Raw genomic sequence first — 18,776 nt, forward strand, 5'->3', positions numbered from 1 at the left:
TCCTAGTTTTTGTTTTTCCCCTTACCCTGTTGTCTGCCTTCTGAAATGCTTCCTTTTTGTCAAATTATTCACATGCCCCTTCCCTCTGCATGCATGCATATACTTATTTACAATTACATGTAAGAGTGCTGTCTTCAGAAAACACAGATGTTTTGCTTGGGGGAGGAGCAGGATTATCATGGTAAAATTAATAATATGGGCTTCAAGCAATTCACTGTGCTGGCTTTGAGCAGCAGGGTTTGAAAAACTGAACCCAAAACAAAAAGATTTTAAACTTGGGAGCTGAAAATGATGCTAGGAAAGGTGAAGCAACTAGCAAATACCAGGTTGTTATGCTATTGATATTTTGAAGATGATGAGGTTTATAGCTTGAGAATGAGCTGCTTACTCTAATTTTTGTCATGCAGTTATGAACAGTAACTTTCTTTCTTGTCTGCTTGTTCTTGCTGGACAAGAAAACCAATGCTGAATCTTTTTTTCTACTTTTATTCTTTTTCTTTTTCTTTCAACTTCAATAGCTTCTATTCTATTTTTTTTTCTGTAAAAGTTATTGCTTTTTAAGCAAAGGGAAAGTGCAGACAAATATCACAGAGACAAATAGCCAAGCTTGGGGCAGAGGGTGTCTGACAGCATGCCAAACTAGACTGCTGCTTGTGGCAAATATGGAAAATGGTTGGAGGATGAGGAAAAAAGCTTTGTATCTGGCTAAACCCAAGATGTTTACATCAGCACATACCAATCTTTTTTTTTTTTTTTTTGGCTGCTCACAGGGACATAAAAAAAAAAACAACCTTTAAAAAGTTTAATTTTAAGAAGTTCCAGTAGCAAGACATTTCAGGATCACTAGGAGTTGATTACTCTTTTCTTCAGTCTTGACAGCTTTGCTAGGGAAGGGAAAAGATCAAAACAAAACTCTGTCTGTATTTGTGCCTTTGTGTAGGTAGTAAATACTCTGTGTATATGTAAACACTGCCTAGATTTGTAATCACGATTCAGAATTTTTTTTGTTACAATTAGAAGCTGCATCAGTCTGCTCAATGCTGAAGTGTCAGGTTTGACTTTCACAGTCTTGGAATAAGCATTTTGGGATTTATTTTTCTAAAGCACTGAGACACCCCCAAAAACATGCTGTGATTGCAGAAAGATGATGATGATGTCTGTGATCTTTTGTGTGTGGTGGTTATTGATATGGAATAACATTAATGGCTTTCACAGACTAAAAGCTTCAGACTGATTGTAAACACAGCTGGTAAACACGAGTCTATTTTTGTTCTTTAGTCACTATTCAAGGCTGTTGCACATTTGCAGAAGGTACCAAGCCCTTGTTCATGCCACGGAAAGCCTGTGTTCCAGATCTTCACCAAAGGCAGTGCTGTAGCTCCTGCACTTGTGTCCAAGTGATTGCTGAATAGGAGACTGGAAATTCAGGCAGCTGTGCACTCTTACTGTGTGTCTTTCAGTAAGGAAGTCCTGTGCAGGGTAACACAGCCTTGCACTGAGCATGCTACAGGCAAGAAACGAACTCCTGAAATTGGCCTTGAAATACTTGTATTGTTATGCCTCTGGCTGCCTCTACTCCAATGGTTAATGGTGGGGAAAAATTTATTTCCCATGCTGGGCAGCAGGAGCTACTCAGCTTTAGTAGCAGCAGCCTTTTAATTTTTCCCAGCAAGGGTCCCAAAACACTTAAAGGTCTTTGGGGCACAGTTACATTGTAGCTGCATCACCAAGGGTGTCCCTGTCATCCAAGTCATGTAGGATACAGTTTGAATACTGATAAGGTGCAATTTTGAGGCTTTCTCCTCCTGCCATTTCTCATTAGAAATTGATACAGGTAATGGCTTACCAGAGCCTCTAAAGTTGAGATACTATAGCAAAAGGATAATCAAGATCAAATCCACACTCTGTGCTATGTATCACTGCAAAAGATTCATCTTTCCCTCAAAAAAAGGTTATGATTCTCGGTCTTGGGTTACCATGCACACTACAGCAAACATTCTTTATGAATTAAAATTATCATATTACAGGCTAAAGTAATAATCCTTTTTTTTTTTTCAAATCTGAAAATTCCTTAATGGATTCTAAATCTGAACTTGAACCTCATGTGAGGTAACCTTTAAAAATTTCAGCCCATAAACTAGTTTAAACAAATAAATGTAATACCTTTCTGTCTTATATCCTCTTTTTATCTCCTTGCCACTGCCTCCCCCTGCAACCCCAGAAGGCAGCAGTGTCAGGAGCAGGGCTGATAATGTACATATGGGAAGTGACAGCTGCTTGCTCTGTGAGTCTGTAGCTAGGCAGGAGCCACACTGTGAGATACACATTGATTTAGACATCAGAGCATTGCAATCCTTCAGCCTGTGCTTTTGCCTCGTTTGTGAAGCTGTTGCAGCTGATGACACATCTGAAGATGGTTCAAAGAGGTTTGCATGACACTTCCTTCAAACTGTCTGATCCTGTATTTTCTTTTCTGTTGTCACTGTCTTCACACATTGCTGGTTTGCTGATTGTGAGAGAGGTGAAAGGAGTGTAGGATTCAACCTTGGTATTTTTTTTGTCACTGGCCTGCAGGATGAAGATGATGATAATCTGTGTGACAGCATGTTGTTTTGTAACCAGGTGCACACAGAAATAAACTTTTATCTGCTTTAGTCTCAAGATTCCCTTGAAAGGGAAGAGGCAGGGGATAGTTGAGAATGGTTGTTAAAATGTAAAGTGATGAACTTTTCTGTAGTTGGGATGATAATGCTGGTCTAGTTCTGATCAGCATCCTTGAGTTTGTGGCACTTTTATACCTGTTTTGGTTAAGACACTGAGCTTTCCATACCCAGGGAAGCTGGAACTGTGAAAACAAGTCTGTGTAAACTTCTTCCTTCCCTCTTTCCTAAAAATATTCTATGTTATAGCTAAACAAAACTAATATTCTCAGAAAAGGATGGTGTCAGTGAACTTCATTAATTTATTATTACAGAGGCCTATGGCATCTAATGTTTTAGAAGCTATGAGGAGAGGAGAGGCAGCTGGGCTGGCTTGTTTTGTTAAGATTTATTTCTCTAGAAAATGTGCGTTTTACTGTTTCCTTGTTGCTTACAACAGATATCATAAAGAGCTCATTGACCTTCAGGTGGAAAAATGTGAAATCGTACTATCTTTGAAGAAAATCTAGTGCATGATTTGAAATGAGAGTAGAAGTTGCTTTATGGCAAATCTACAGTTGTATTTGTTTTTAAAACCAAAACCACATTGTTTATCTTGATTTAGAAGCTGCTGTGCTGTTACCTTTTTGTTGAGGGCTCTAAAGTTTAAATAAGTGTGTAGCACTGAAGTGCAGGAATATAAAGCATAGAGCCAGAGAGCTTCATGTCATTATGGTACTGCAAGAAGTGTGATGCTGAGAAATGCCAGTTTTCATTGACAGTCACTTAGAAAAAAATTATACCTTGGGAAAGTGTGATACATAAGGAAAGCTTACAATAAACTTGGAATTTTCCTGTACTATTGAAGTGTTTGTGTTTTGGTGGTGTGGTATTTTGTACATAGTAAAAATGTATCCAGAATACTTGAAAAAAACTCCAAAACTGCAAGGTTACATAAAAATGAAAACAATATATATTTTCTTGTTGTAACTTATTTGCCTTTCATTTCTTTTTTCCAGGTTGCAGTAGTAAAACTGAAAAATGCAGATAAAGTTTTTGCCATGAAGATACTTAATAAGTGGGAGATGCTGAAGAGAGCTGAAGTAAGATTGCAGTAACGTTTTCCATGATTGTGTCCCCTCTTACTTTGCTGAATTGTCATTTCTCTGTCCACAAATCTCCATGTTTATTAGAGGGATGGAGGAAATGCTTCACTATTTACTGGCAGTATAAAAAAAATATTAAATAAGCTTAAAGCAATTCATCAGAAGGGTTGAAATGTCCTGGAATCTTGACTTCTGTGGGGCTAAATGTTTTTGACATCAGACCTTTTCTGTAATTGTCCAAAAATTGCCCACTGCACAAGTGATCTTTTAATACATTTGTTCCAGTTGGGAATGTCTTTAGCAAGTATTTTCCATGGTGGAAGGTAATTACTGAGCTACAAGAAGGTAATTGCTGAGCTATAGCTCATCAAGTCAATTAGTTGCTCAGTAGTTAGAACTTAGTAAAGGCCCAATGAGTGGACTGAAAAATCAGAAAGATAAAAGTTTCAAATTAGAGGGCATGTTTCCTAAAAATGTTCATCTGCAAAAATATGTGATAAAAAGTTCCTCATTAAAGCTGGAGTCAATTTTGTGTCTGAAAAAGGTGGAACAGCTCTTTCACCAGCCTTACAATTGCCTTAGCTGTCTACTTTCTTTATACAACTCTGCTCTTCACAAATCCTTGGTATATTTCCCCTGGATTCCTTTGAAAGGAAGCTTATGAAATGCAGCCTACACCTGAATATTTGTGTATTAATTTTAGATGGAACATGTATCTAACTCTCTAATTTGCTTTGAAATTCTTCATCTGTGCATACTAAAAATACACTCATAAATATATAGTTTTTATTTGAGACCTCAACTTTGCTGCTCTCAAACTGCCTTGCTGTTCAACTGCTTCCAAGTTTATTCTGATTTCCTCATTTATGTTTTAATTACATCTTGGTAGGAAGTGAGATCAATGGGAAACCATCACACTTTTAAAAAAAAATGTATTCAGACAAATTAAAGCCAATTTCTGATGTGTGCACATCCTGTTTCTTTTAATGAAAATGTTATCACATTAAGTATAAATGGCTTGCAGATTGTGGTTAGATGTGCACAATGTGTTTCCTTTTTATCCAGAAATTATTCAGATACTGAGCAATCTGGCAGTAGTCTTGATACAAAGAGGTATTTCTCTCCAAGACAAATGTCATTACTGTAAGTTTTATTATTTCACTGAAAAAGAAAGGACTAGGAATAAAGCTCCACTCTATTTTTAAATGTACCCTTTTAAAGTGAGTTTGAAAACTATTTCTTTTCATTAGGATACAGTTATAAATAGGTTTCAAAAATTTTTCTCTATGCAAGGTATTAAAAATACTCTTCCCATGGGTCCAGCTGAATTTCTGAAAGTCTGAACCGTTAGCCTAAAAAGAATTACAGCAATGTTTTTCCATGTATTTGTAACCCATGGGTATATAGTGGAAAGAGAACCATCTGGAGTGAAAATGCATTATAAAGCATGACCTTTAGCAACTGTAACCTGTCATTTTTAAACATTCATGAATGCTCTTCTTACTACTGATGGGGAAAATGACCCATTTTTGCTCTGTTAGCAGTGTGCTGCACTAACATGAGATACACAGGAAGATCATGCAGTCCAAAACCACAAGCATACAGATAGATCTATTTGTTAATATATATATATATTCATATTCTATATGTTAATGAACATATGTGTCAACAGTGTGTGAAGTGGGAGTCATTTGTAAAAGCACAAAGAGAGTATGTGCTCAAAAGAGGCTTGAGAATGCCAGAATAAGGTTGAGAGCTACAAGCTCTGTGTGCAAAAACTGTTACTGTAAAATTACACAGGTTGCAAAGTCAGTCTTCTTTTTTTGTATAATAACAGAGGATAAATTTTCCAAATACTTGCCACTGTTGAGGTGGGATGTGGAGCTGGGAATGTTACTGATACAAGGAGTACCTGGAAGTGTGTGACATGTTGCTGTGACACCCCCAGAGCCGCTACCCTGAGCGCTGACAGACACTTAGAGTGACACGTGTGCCATGCTGCTGCCAGAGGAGGCTCAGCAGAGACCAGGACACATACCAGGCAGATGGAAGCAGTCAGCATCCCCAGGAGGTGCTGACTCTGAGCTCTGAGGACATGAGCATCCAACAGCAGAGCAGGTCAAATTCTTTGCTGCTTGAAGGCCACGACAACAGCAGAGATATGACCATGGCACGGAGTTGGCTTTGCTGTGACAGAGTTGGATCTGATGACCTCTGGGGGTCTCTGCCAACAGTTCAAGGAGACTGCCTAGGGAAGATGAAATGTAATGCTGGAATAATGGAAGGCACAAAAAAGGCTTAATTTTATAAAAGCCTGTTTTAGCCATGCTACAGTAATTAAAAGAACCGCTGCTACTGTCTCTCTTTGTTGTTGCTGGAATTTTTTTTTTTTTTGCCACTTCAACTCTCAGCTGTGATCTACTGTGGTAGTAGCTGTTGCTTCAGCTCTAGGCATGCTGCCCAGAGGTGGGTGTCTGGAGTGCTCAAGGAATGCACAGTCTTTTGTCAAATCATGGCAAAAACAAGTGGAATTATATAAACTCTCTAGTAACCAATCCTATTAGTTGTGTCATAACAAGCAGAGAAACTACCTGTTATTTATCCTTGTGAAAACAAGAGTTTATAGTTATTTCTCTCTGAAATATGTGAAGAGTTTACAAACAAAGAAGGAAAAAAAATCAAGCTGAAGCATTGCTGCAAAGCATCAAACATCTTTTCTTCCTTCTGAAGACGATCCATGCTCATTCTCCTACCCCAATTCTATTTTTTATTCAGTAATCTTTGAAGGTATTTGTTTGAAGTATGTCTTGCTATTTTCTCAAATTTCACTGATTTAGCTGCTGCATTGTGCAATGATTCAAGTATGTCATCCTAATTTTTCCTGGTCTGCGTAGTTCTTACTATATTCACCAAAAAAAGGACTTGATGGTTTATTTGCTTGGAAGAAGGAGTTACTTGCTGCTCTGTTTTTGCTGCATGTTTTCTTGTGCATATCTCAATCTCAAATGATATTCCACTTTTCATTCTTCACTTTCCAAATCTCACAGCCAGCAAAAGCCATGCCAGAAGTCTGCTATTTTCCTATTGGATTTGGAAATCCAACTGAAAAAATAAAAAGCAAAGGTTTGAATTTCCTTTAAACTTAACTGTCTCAGAGATGGAGAGACAGAGCAGGGTTCAAAATGATGAAACATCTTTGTGAAGAGCAGAGTGTGCTGTAATAAAATATGGTCTGTGTTTTTCTCAAACTCTCCATCTGCCTTCTGAACAGAGCCTGTACAATGTTATTCTTTCCTTTGCACTATTGTTTACATCTCTTTTTTTCTGAACAAAATTGTGTATTGGCTTTGTTATTTGATACTTTTTGTTTTCTTGTGATATTCACTTCAGAACTTACTCCCTTCAAAATATTTATGAGATTTCTTTGCTATAGTTTCTTTTTGGCTTTTTGTCTGTTTGGTCGTTTTTGTCTGTTATTTTCTGCAAAGTTGTTTCTGCTGAGGTATTTTTTTCACTATTCAGGGCAAGTTGCAGGACCTTCATTGGATTAAATGCCTTGCTGCTTTGCACTAAGTTATTTTCTTCACATTTTGCCGTTTTTTTTTCATACAGAACATTTGTTGGCAGTTCTTGTTCCTCTTCTGTTCCACTTGATATGAAGGCACCTCTTGCCTCCTGTTTGTCTTTCCAGTGTATTGAGGGGAAACCTCTTGGGATGTCTGATCAACAGCTTATACCTGGCAAGAGCAACATTTGCTCCTCCCTGCTTTTCCTGAGAGAGGGGTGTGGAGAAAGTGATTAATGATTATCAATGATGACTACATGGAGTTATTGGCAGCTACTTTCACATGGAAAGAACTGTGTGTGAGAACTCAAGTGTAAAACTAGGCTAACACCATGATGAGATAAAACACAAGATTCCAGATTCCAGCTCTCTGACTCCTAGAGCAGTTACAATTATCTAATGCCATTATTGTTTTTCTTAATCATACATTAGTATTCTATCATTATTGATACATCAAGATTTTGATATTTAGATGATGGGAAGCAGCAGCTTATTTATCCCTTTGCATCACTTAACAGTACAGAGAAAGTACAACTGCTTAAATTTGAAGAAGGTGGTCTCTTCTCATATCTATTTCTTTTTAGATTTTGTCATATTTGGATAGTGTAATAAATAACTTGTTAACTGAGAGGCAGTTTTGATTTTTTTCCTCCCAAATATAATGTCAAAGCACAGTCAACTTGCTAAATGTTTTTCTTTATCTATTTTACCTAAAGCCTATAATTATTTTTCTCCCCTTCAGACAGCCTGTTTTCGAGAAGAAAGAGATGTGTTAGTGAATGGAGATAACCAGTGGATCACAACATTACATTATGCATTCCAGGATGAAAACTATTTAGTGAGTGTTGCTTTTATATATTTATATATATATCTGTGTGGAAATGCAGAGTCTTGGTTGTGGTTTGAAGCAGAAAAGTAGTTTGTTAATTTTGTGTTGTGGACCATGCAGGCCATGTGAGGATCTGTGATTTTTCCATGAAATTCTGAAGGGTGAAGATTGGTGAGAAACTATGAAAGTTTTGCTATAAATACCTCAGGAAGGCAGGTTTGTTTTCTAAACCACTGTGCATTTGTTGATAAACTTTGGTCTGTCTGCATAGTCTTTCTTATAATTTGTCATTCCATAGATTTTCTATTTTAGTTTTTCATGATTAACCATGTTGATTACAGTTTTACAGAGAGCAATTGGGAGTGGACCTGTTTTGAAACAACTTACTATTTTGAGACTTAAACTCACTAAGCTGTCACAAAACAAAGCAGGAAGAATGCCTCTAAATTCTCATAAATAAGAGTTGGAAGGTGTAGTTTATTAAATTAAAATGTCTCTTTGATGTTATTTAATTTTTGAGTATTTTGAATGACTTGCAAAAAGAAACTAATATGTGAAAAAGTGGCCAATTTTCTATAAAATCTTTCCCACTTAAAAAATGTTTTGATTGTGATACAGTTTTGGTAGAATTTATACATGAAAAAGTAAACAACTTTGCATTGATGGCCTTTGATTATTTGGGTTTTATTGCCCTGCACTTTGGATTCTCTATCATTAGCAATTCTAATAATTTTTTTTAAATGTATTGTACAGCCACAGTAGTGTTTTCCTTCCAGTCTGTCCAATACAAAAAGTGCTATACAGGCTACTCTTGCAGACCTGTAGTGATTTTTGCCATTATATTGCACTTTCTTCTCTCAATTCAGATGCTTGGGGATCCAGGATTTTGGTAGGTTTTTATAGAAATGGGGCTCTGCATTTTTAAGTTTAACTGTTGGTGTAAATACCTTCCGGCCAGCTTCCTGCTTTGTAATGTGGACAGTGAAAATAATCTCATGTATTGTGTAATTCTGATCTTATCACTAAGAGCATTTCAAGAAAAATATTATATATTTCAGAACAGCCTGCTAGAATTTGTTTTATTCCTGCCAGTTTCCTTATTTTCACTAAGAACAGAGCAGGTTCTGTTCTTCATCTTTGATAGTCTGCTGGGCAGAATATCAGTGATACTGAGAGTTTGTATCATCACTAGTTCTCCATATGCTTTTTATTGAAATTTTATGTAACACAAGTGGCCTTTAAAAAAAAAATCTGTGTAGATTGAGCAGTAGATGTGGTTGTGCAGTGGCTGTTGCTTGCCTTGAGATGGACCTCAGCAAACTGGAGAGAGAGAAATCTCATGGATTTCAGCAAAGGGAAAGACAATGCCCTGCATCTAGGGTGTACAATAAGAGAAACCAAGTACATGCTGGGGCCCTGGTGAGTGGAAAGCAGATTTACTTGAGGGGCTGGTGGATAACAAGGTTAGCCATGAGGCAGCAATGCACTCTCACAGTAAAACAGGCCAGGAGTATTCTGGGCTCAAGGAAAAGTGTTGCCAGCAGGTCAGGGGAGGTCCTTCCTCTCCTCTCAGCCCTGCACCTGAAGTGCTGTGTCCAGGTCTCACCTTCCCAGGGCGAAAGAGAAATGGAACCACTGGAGCAAGGCTGTTGTGAGGCCAGAAGGGTGATTGAGACACTGGGGCATCCTTCCTGGGAGGAGAGCTGGGATTCTTCACCCCAAATAAATGTAGGATGGAGAGAGGGGTTATCATCAATGTGTGTCAACGTCCCATGGAGGGAATTGAGACAAGGGAGCTGGATTCCTCTCAGTGGTGCCTGGTGGGAGGACAGGAGCCAGTGGATACAACCTGAAATCCATGGAGGTTGATCAGAACACAAGAAATCCCTTCTTTATTGGGAGATGCTCAAACCCCAGCTGGAAACAGTCACCATCAGCCTTTTCTAGCTGACCCTCCTCGAGCAGATGAGGACTGAAGAGGTCCCTTCCATTCCAAATCATTCTGTGATTGTGGGATTAAATGCCTGTGTTAAGCTTCCACCAGCTACTAGAATTTAGAGTTCTTAAATCTAGGCTTTTTCTTTCTCTTGGAAAGATGGTGCTGTCATACACTAGTATTTTGAGAAGTATTTGAGACTGGGATAGATCTGGATGATTGTGTACATTTAGAAGGTATTTTTAAAGCTTTAAAAAACCCCTATTTTTTATAAGAACCTGCATATTTGACATTGGATATTTGACGGAATTTTTTAATGTAAAATTTTGGTTTTAGATTTATCTGTAATTCCTACACATGTATTTAACTTCATTTGCACAACTTAACCCTGAGTTACAGTTTAAGTGTTGGCTTATTCAAGGAGTTGAAGGTTTCTGTGTTGTTAGGCTACTATGTTGCTCTTGCAAATTTAGGAGGAGGTGCAGAATCCTGTGTTTTAAGAGCCAAAATTCCATTATTTTGCTGTATCCAGTATCTGAGTTGCAGAGGTTTTCAAAGTGCTGAAGAATGAGTGCAGAGATCCCACATCAGTTAGGAGAATCTGAAGAGTTTTTTTTTCAATATACATTCAAAGCAATGAATTCAGCTCTGGGAGATGTCTGTGCAATGCATCACTTAGTAATCAGTATCTGGAGTTCCAAAGGCTTAATGCATTTTCTGAAACTGTAAAACACAATAAATTTATACAATCAGTCTTGTTCCTGAAGGAGTGCAGGAGCAACACTGAATAGAAGATACTTATCTTCTGTAAGGATTGTGAGCATAATTTAAGAAGTTCATTATTCCTGTCACAAAGTAACAGATGAAAATTTGACTATCAACACATTTAAAATCTTGTGGCAATGCCTTTTGTGCTTTCTTGTGCACTTGGAATCAATGAGGATGTGCCTGTTATTGTGTATCAAGCTGTTAAAATCTTTGTTCATCACCTTTATTGTTACGGAAAATATGAGGGGAGAGAAACAGGTGTAAGATTTCTGCCTGCCCCTCAACTTCCCTAGAGCTGGCATAATTTTTTTATTCATATTTTAGTGTCTTTTTCTGAAAATGGAAAAGGCAAACATGTAAGGGCAATAATATAAATAGTCCCTTTAGGCTGTATTTTCAGAATTTTAAAGAAACAAATTCGGGTATTCATGATTACATTTTCAATATTTTTTATTATTTATGGTCTTCTTAAGAGTCTCTGCTTCAAATGCAGATAGGCTGCCTTCCTGGAAGCAGGCTGGAGCTCTAACTAAAGACTTTCAGGGAGTCTAGTGGAAATTCATTCTCAGGGGTGTGATTTGAGTCTTGGAGCTGTCCTGTGAAGGGCCAAGAGCTGAACTCTGGTGATCCTTGTGGGTCCCTTCCAGCTCAGGATATTCTGTGATTCTAACTAACCTGTCCACAGTCATGTTTGAAAGTAATGTTTTAGCAGTGTGTGTTAAATTAGAATGTTAAAAATTAGTTTTTTAGCTATAATTAATTTGATTTTTTCTTTCCCCCATTTAGCCTTTCAGGCACTGTTTCATAATTAAAAACAAACTAAACTAAGCTAAAATATATTGATCCTGAATTTCACACCTAAGTTTCACTTTTTCCAGTAATTTTTATTATGTTGCTAAAAGAAGTGGCATTTTATTCTGTAAATACAGTAAAATGCAGAAAGGCTCTGATTTCTTTAAAGTCTTTGCATCCACTTTTATGGCTGGCAAGTTTTATGTTTCATTAATATATGAGAAATCAATATTTTTCTCCATCCTTTCAATTAGAGAAGGTGACATGTTGTATTTTATGTTGCCAGGTCCTGTATCATGTGTAATGTCAACAGTTTCTGGAATTATGCTGTGGGTCACTGGAAGTCTCTCAGACTTTGCCTTAATCTAAATAGTCTTTAGATTAGAAATACTCCTCTAAATAATCTAAAAACTTTGCTCTCCAAAGTAATTTGTTTAATGGGAAAAGAAGGTGGTAGGAAGAAAGGGAAGGGAAAGCCTTGGAAATTTGGGCAACATAAATGAGATTACAAATTTACACACTTGTTTCATTTTTATAGGTCTGTACTTAAAAAACCTTTAGTCCTTTAGCTTTCTAACAAAGGGCATTGTTTTCATAAGGGAATCCAGAGGATCTAAATATTTCATGTTTGGTGGTGGGACTGTGGATGAAGTTAATACTGTTTTGTCATGAGGCTTACTACATTTGGGGAATATCAATATGAAAATTGTTCAAGTAGGCTAAATGCTAAACTGCAGCTGAACTGGCTGCTGTTTTCGGAGCACTAAGAATCTTGGTTAGGTTTTTTTTAATGTCCATAATAATTTTGCAGTGAATTAGTTTTTATGCTTAAATGAATATTTAGTCTTTTATTCACTCAATAAATTGTGATTTTTTTTTTTTCCCTCGCTCTGTTCTCTTACTGTTCCCGCTCCATAGTACCTGGTTATGGATTACTATGTTGGAGGAGACCTGCTTACATTGCTCAGCAAGTTTGAGGACAGACTCCCTGAAGATATGGCTCGTTTTTATTTGGCTGAAATGGTGATAGCCATTGATTCAGTTCACCAGTTGCATTATGTTCACAGGTAAGTAATTAGAGTTATGGAGAGTTACTTGATGGAGTGAAGCCAGTTCCTGTTAGAAGGTTTTAAGTGTTTGCTGTGTTAGAACCAATCTCTCTGTGTGTTGTGGTTATTGGAGCTGTTAATAAACTTGTACATCTGGTCAGAGACCTGAATGAGCCTCCACATGCATCTCGTGAACCTTGCACACTGGAGTGCTTGAGATCCATAATTTATAAAAGCAAAACTGGAAACCTCTTTGTGATGTGTGATCAACTTTGAATAGGTTTTTTGAAAGGTCAGATTCTGTTTCTGTATTAATCTATTTGATTTATACTGAGGCTGAAAATACACCACTGTCTGCTTTTTGAATTTTTTTTCAGCCTTTTCTTTTGGACTTAAGGGTGTTGTCTTTAAAATCAAGTGAGGACAGCTAAATTAATGGAAGTACTTAAATTGTGGTACTTACCTTTACCTTGTTGTATATGTTTTATATATATATGTATGTGTGTGTGTATACATATTTTAAAAAAATATATATAAATAGATGTTTCACAGGAAAATACGAAGTCATTTGTGTCTAGCTTTTTTGGAGACTGTGATTGATTCTTCCACAAAACTATCCTTATCTTTTCTGTGATCATTCTCTGCTGAACTCAGTGGTAGTTCTTGTGTGCAGAGGAAAAGGTTATCTTACAAGAGGCAGAATCTTCAAATGCACTCAGCAGATGTACTTGACTCCTGACAGAAGTCAGGAGGAAAACTCCCAGGTCTTTAGGCTGAATCATTAAGTTGGCAGAATGAGCTCGTTTGGTACATCCATCACATCCATCTATGGCCCTTAATTAGAGCCTGTACTAACCATGCCTTCTTTTACTGTTCCCATTTGGCTGCTTCACTGCAAAAAAGGTGTGTGGGAGGAAAGTGGAGGTGGTTTTAGGCTGTTCTTTTTGTCCAAAAGGTGTATTGTGGTTGGTTTTGGTGTGTTACTGGGCTGTTTTTTATTTCCTTTGGAATTCTGGCTTCTCATGAGGGAGCTGTGGGTGGGGTGGAGCTAAACTGCAAATCACTCTTCTGGAATAGTTTGAAGTCTGCTAGTTTTGCTGAAGAACTGTGTCTACCTGCTGAAGACAGCTTAGTGTGATAATGTCTCATGGAAAAACCTGGAGTACTTTCCTTGAGTACTGAAGATTTGAACTGTGTGTTTTCTGCCTTTATTTTGTTTTGTTTTTTGCCTAGGTTTTTGCATTCAATTTAATGTGTTTGTGGGTAAATTGGTGATACACTATGTACTCTTGCAAGGTCTTTTACGCAGTAAATCTGCATATGGAATAGTAACTCTTTGCAGAAGACCAGATTCCTCCTACCTTTTTGTCCAAACAGATCAAAGTCTTTGTAATTGAGTAGCTAGTTTGTAATGTGCAACAGATGTGATGTTTCCATCCTCAGACAGTAGAGGAAATGTTGAAGTAGGTGCTGGTGTAAAATTTGGGATGAAAATAGCAGCATTGCACTTGAAAGCAATGTGCTAATTATTATGCTTGCATATTTATTCATATGAATTTATAACAAAAAAAAAGGGGGGGAGCCTCTATGAATTCTTGGTCCTTTGTTTGATTTGTGGTGTTGCCAGTGAGCTTCACATTCATAAAGTTCTAAATGCCACTTTGGCATTTTATCATTAGTACTGCTGTAATACAATGCCTGTTTATAAAGGCATGTTTGGCAAGATTAAAAATGTAAAGAGCACTTGAGTATATGTTAAATGATCAGCCTTTGAAATGAGACCTGTTTCACTGTTAGTTTTGTTAAGATATTTTCAACTGGTAAAGCAAAAGAAAGGAAAAGAAAACACATCATCTGAATGCCACTAATGCTCTTTTCCTGAAGGCTTAACCATGGTGGCCACATCCTTTTTTGGGAGTGCCTTGAACACAGCAAAGGATGTAGGAGAAGAAGGAGGAAATAGTGCTAAAAGCTGGATTAATGTAGCAGCTGCAGTGGTGGTTTTTCAGATGAATAGCCAGTGTGCATCAGGGTTTGATCTGGGTTGTTGCTACTGAACTAGAAACTGTGCTTTAGGCGTGTTTTGGTCAAGGTTCTGCTCACACAGTAAGATAGCAGATTGCTTTGTTTTGTTTCCTTTTAGTGCCCTAGTTCTTTCAGGATAGATTTTCACATTAACCATTCACAGTGGTATACTCCAGTGATAATTTTCTGGTCTTCTGTGGATGTTTTTGTACTTTATAAAAATGAAATTTCTGTTTTTCTTTGAAGTATATCACTCCTCTTGTGCCTTTCTAGCATCAATCTCTTTTTAGTTGTCAATTAGTTTTGTTTGGGAGTGATGCTGATTGCAGTGGCTGTTTGTGTGACAACCACTCTGATGTCTGAAAGTGCAAGACACTTTCCTTTCCTAAAGTACATTGGCCAAGATTCTGAAATGTCAAGTACAAACAACCTCAGGATTACTTAAATTACTTTATTTCAGGTTTTCAGTTCCAAATTTGAATGCTCTTTCTGCACTAGCATTGTGGGACTGTAGGATGAATTTATAGTGAGGAGATCAAAATCTAGGTATTAATAAAATTGTGCAGATAAATTACATGGTGTTTTTGAAGCTATCTCCTGATACCTAATGAAATTAAGAAAAAGAAAAGTTGCTAGCTAAAAATAACATCAATACTACCATTTTAGGTAATTCTTAATGTTTTCTCAGGTTGTATCCTCTTTTTAGTTTCAACAAATATGTGATCCAATATTTTTGAGATAATTTCAATCAGAACAGAAATCTTGGATAATGTTTCATTTCTGACTAACTAATTTCTGTGAACAAATCTTGTGGCATTTTACCTGGTAGCTAAATGATGGCTCTGAATGTAAACAAAATATGCAGCTGTTCAAAATGAGAAAGAAAGTGCATATTTGTATCCCTCACAAATGCACAACTTTGTTGGGAAGCTTATACTTAACCCTGATATCTTCAACTACAATTTGTACCAATGAAGTGATCCTTGCTTTTAGGCCAAGGTTAAATATTGTCTTGTGTCAGTTTTCTGCAAAACTGTTATTTTTATGTATTTTTAACACCTTTCTTTTGTTTTTCTTTCCCCCGCCCCCTCTGGAAAAAGTCTCTACATGCATTAATGTTAATTTTCGTTTCAAGGTTGTGTTGTTACTTAATTCTTCATGGCATATGTTAAAAGCTTATATTTGCATGCATTATCAGCTATCCAGGTGTGGACTGCAATAAAACTCTTCTCACCTTAAGCTAATTAGCTACACTTTTCTTTGTGCAAGTTGTGCTACCTCAAACACACAAAAATTGTTTTTCCTACAACACCTTTATGATTTTATTGGTGAACCAGGTTTTCTCTCAGTTTTATGTAAAGTAGAAATTCTTAGGTTTTGCCTAAATTCTTTGGAGTAAAAAAAGACTGGAGAAGGCCTGGCTGCCATGGGAGGAAATTTTTCCTGAGAATTGCAGAGGATGCCCTCTGGAGAGGAGCTCATCCTGGGCACACTCAGTGTGCCGCTGGTGGCTTTGCACAGCCCTGTACTGTCTGTGCTGCTGCCTTCAGAGGCAGCCTCTTAATAAGGGTGCATCTAAGTCTATCTCTGTCCTAAATTTAATTTGGGACATTACAGCTTCTTGAATATTACAGAATTATAAGTGTTTATGAGTTTAAATAATTTCCATCTTGACTTTCTTTCCTCCACTTATTTATTCTGTGCAGGGCTGCACCGTGATTCAGGGCAGAGACAATTTGAAGCTAGGGAGTGTTCAACATTTAGGCTTATGATCCTCCAGACCACTGCAAAAATACTCATTTAAAATAGTTTTCATATATTGGCACACACCCACATTAAACAGTTGTCTTTTTCTATTGAATGGTAAAACAATCCTTAGTTACCTTCTTACTAAGAAAATATTTTGGGAAGATTATTCAACACCTGTGTTAATTGCTATTTTTGTTGGTTAACTTTATGGGAGGATAGTTAAGACTACAGGGCAAACTCTTTAAGTTACATGCATGTCAGATGTTGTCTTTTGCATGTGAAAAGACAGTCATGCAAAGCATAAACACACCCACTTCCAGAAAGTATGTGTAATTACACTTAGCTCCATCAGGGTGCTTCTGCATTTCTGGTTGCTGCTGTCTTTTACTTGGAAGGATTTTAGCATTCTGAACCACCAGATACCTTTTCTTATTCTTCTCTTTCGATTTTCTCTATCAGCTTCTAAAATTTCAGCTGAGCTTCACTGGAACATTTGAGTTCTTAAAATGTAGAGCAGCAGAATTCTCAGAGGGAGTGACATCCTTTCTGAGAAATACTGAACATAAGGGAATAAATCCATTAGAGACATAAAACAACTGTCTATTCGCTATCAAGCCAGACTCTTTGTTTTTAAGAAGGTACTATTTGTCCTCAGTAGAAATCATCTTAGGGACATCCCTGAAATACTTACTGTCGGCAGGCAGCTGAAATCTGGTATCCTTTATAGGATGCATTTCACTTTCAACTATAAGTTTCAGTGCCAGCGTATCCATTTTTGACTTGCTGAATAAGTGGTTTTCTGTCTTCTGGGTGTAGCCCATCTTTACTGATCATTAATTTGCTTAAGTGGAAAATTTAGGGGTGGAAGGCCCATCTTGGGAGTCAGCTGCATTGCGTGGTGTGTCTGAGTTGAGTTGGCACAAGGATGAGCCAAGAGCTCTGGCCTTTGGTAAAGTGAGCCCTCATTGTGGGTTTGAGAGAAAGCAACATCGTATTTTAAGTGTTTACCAAACTTTGCAACAGACATAATGTGGAATGCACGCATGAAGATGTCCTTACAAAGTGCTGAGAGTGAAGGAAACAGGGCTAGAAAAATAAGGAAAAAATAACATCAGATTATTTGGATAGTTACTGAAAATGTATTGCTTTGAAATGTGGCATGGTTTAGTTTTACATAGGAAACTGCAGGACAGAAAGTTATTTTAGTGAGTGTTTGGTAAGCCAGTGCTTCCTTAGGAGGTATTCTGTGACAAAGGTAGGAGAGCTCTGTGAGCTGCTCCTGCTCCATTTTTCCATTGAGGAGGTGCTGGGATACAAAGGTTCTCTGGGCCTTCATTCTGCCCTGTGACCTCAGATGGTCCAAACGCTGGCAGCTGCTCTAAAGTGTGCCCTCAGGGTGGCACCTGACCTGCACTGAGGGCTGGGTGAGTTAATGCTGTTTGACTGCAGTGCGTCGGTAGGATTTCCAAAGGAGCCTGCCATGACCTAGAAGCATTTTTGATATAAAAGGCCCACAGATGCTTGGAGTGCCAAGAGCCAGTGCATCACACTGGTTGTACATCAGTAAGAAGGCAAATGGTTTCTTGGAGTGTCTCATGGGAGTGCTGATTTGAGTGAAAGCTGTGCAGTGGGAATAGACCTATATGTATATTCTGTGTTATTCAGGCAGAAGGAGTTAAAAACCCCTAAATCCAGCCCCTTAAGCAACAGTAGCCTTGAGTAGTCCTTTCAGCAGAGGTGCCTTTACAAATCTGTCTTTGGGCCTTTTTTCTCCCATTGTTCCTCTCTCCCCAAGCTCCAGGCATTTCTTCTTCCCTGCTGAAACAAAGGCTTGTGGCACTGTGCAGGGTACTAAACAGGGACACCAGGCCAAGTGAGAAGTGGCTTTTCATTTTAACTAACCTGGGTAAATTTTTCAATCTTACAGAGAATAGTAGGAAGTCGCCTTAAGCTACCTTTCCAATAAAAACATTGTTCATTACATTGTGCCTGTTTCACACCCCTTGAGTGGTACTTGGGATAGCTGGAGATGGGATTTTAAAGACAAGGGAGCATGAGAAACAGTTGTAGTATAAAATAAATGTACATTTATGTATCATACATAAATATATGATATCCTCAGCTTACAGTAAAACCTTCCCCTTTAATGGTTGACCTCCTAACAGAGGAGGTTGTTGATTATTGTCAGCTGAGGAAGGCTGGCAGCACAAGGACTGCACCCCTCACTTCCTTCTGAGTCCCTACCTGCCCTTTAGCTGGTAGTTCTCTACTAGAAAGGAAACTCAGGAAAAGGAGGAGTATGTAGATGAAGAGTTTCT

General features: G+C 37.7%; 1 protein-coding gene across 4 annotated transcripts in view; it reads left to right on the forward strand.

Annotated features, from left to right (window-relative positions):
• CDC42BPA (CDC42 binding protein kinase alpha) overlaps nucleotides 1-18,776 on the forward strand; it is a 181,351-nt gene that overhangs the window by 60,189 nt on the left and 102,386 nt on the right. For all 4 annotated transcript variants that reach the window (XM_059467385.1, XM_059467384.1, XM_059467382.1 and 1 more), the window contains 3 exons: nucleotides 3,659-3,742; nucleotides 8,053-8,148; nucleotides 12,554-12,702. In XM_059467385.1, the coding sequence (XP_059323368.1) occupies nucleotides 3,659-3,742; nucleotides 8,053-8,148; nucleotides 12,554-12,702 (329 nt within the window). The remainder of the gene's footprint in view (nucleotides 1-3,658; nucleotides 3,743-8,052; nucleotides 8,149-12,553; nucleotides 12,703-18,776) is intronic.

This window comes from Ammospiza nelsoni, chromosome 3 (assembly GCF_027579445.1).
Source record: "Ammospiza nelsoni isolate bAmmNel1 chromosome 3, bAmmNel1.pri, whole genome shotgun sequence".
Classification (NCBI taxonomy): Eukaryota; Metazoa; Chordata; class Aves; order Passeriformes; family Passerellidae; genus Ammospiza; species Ammospiza nelsoni.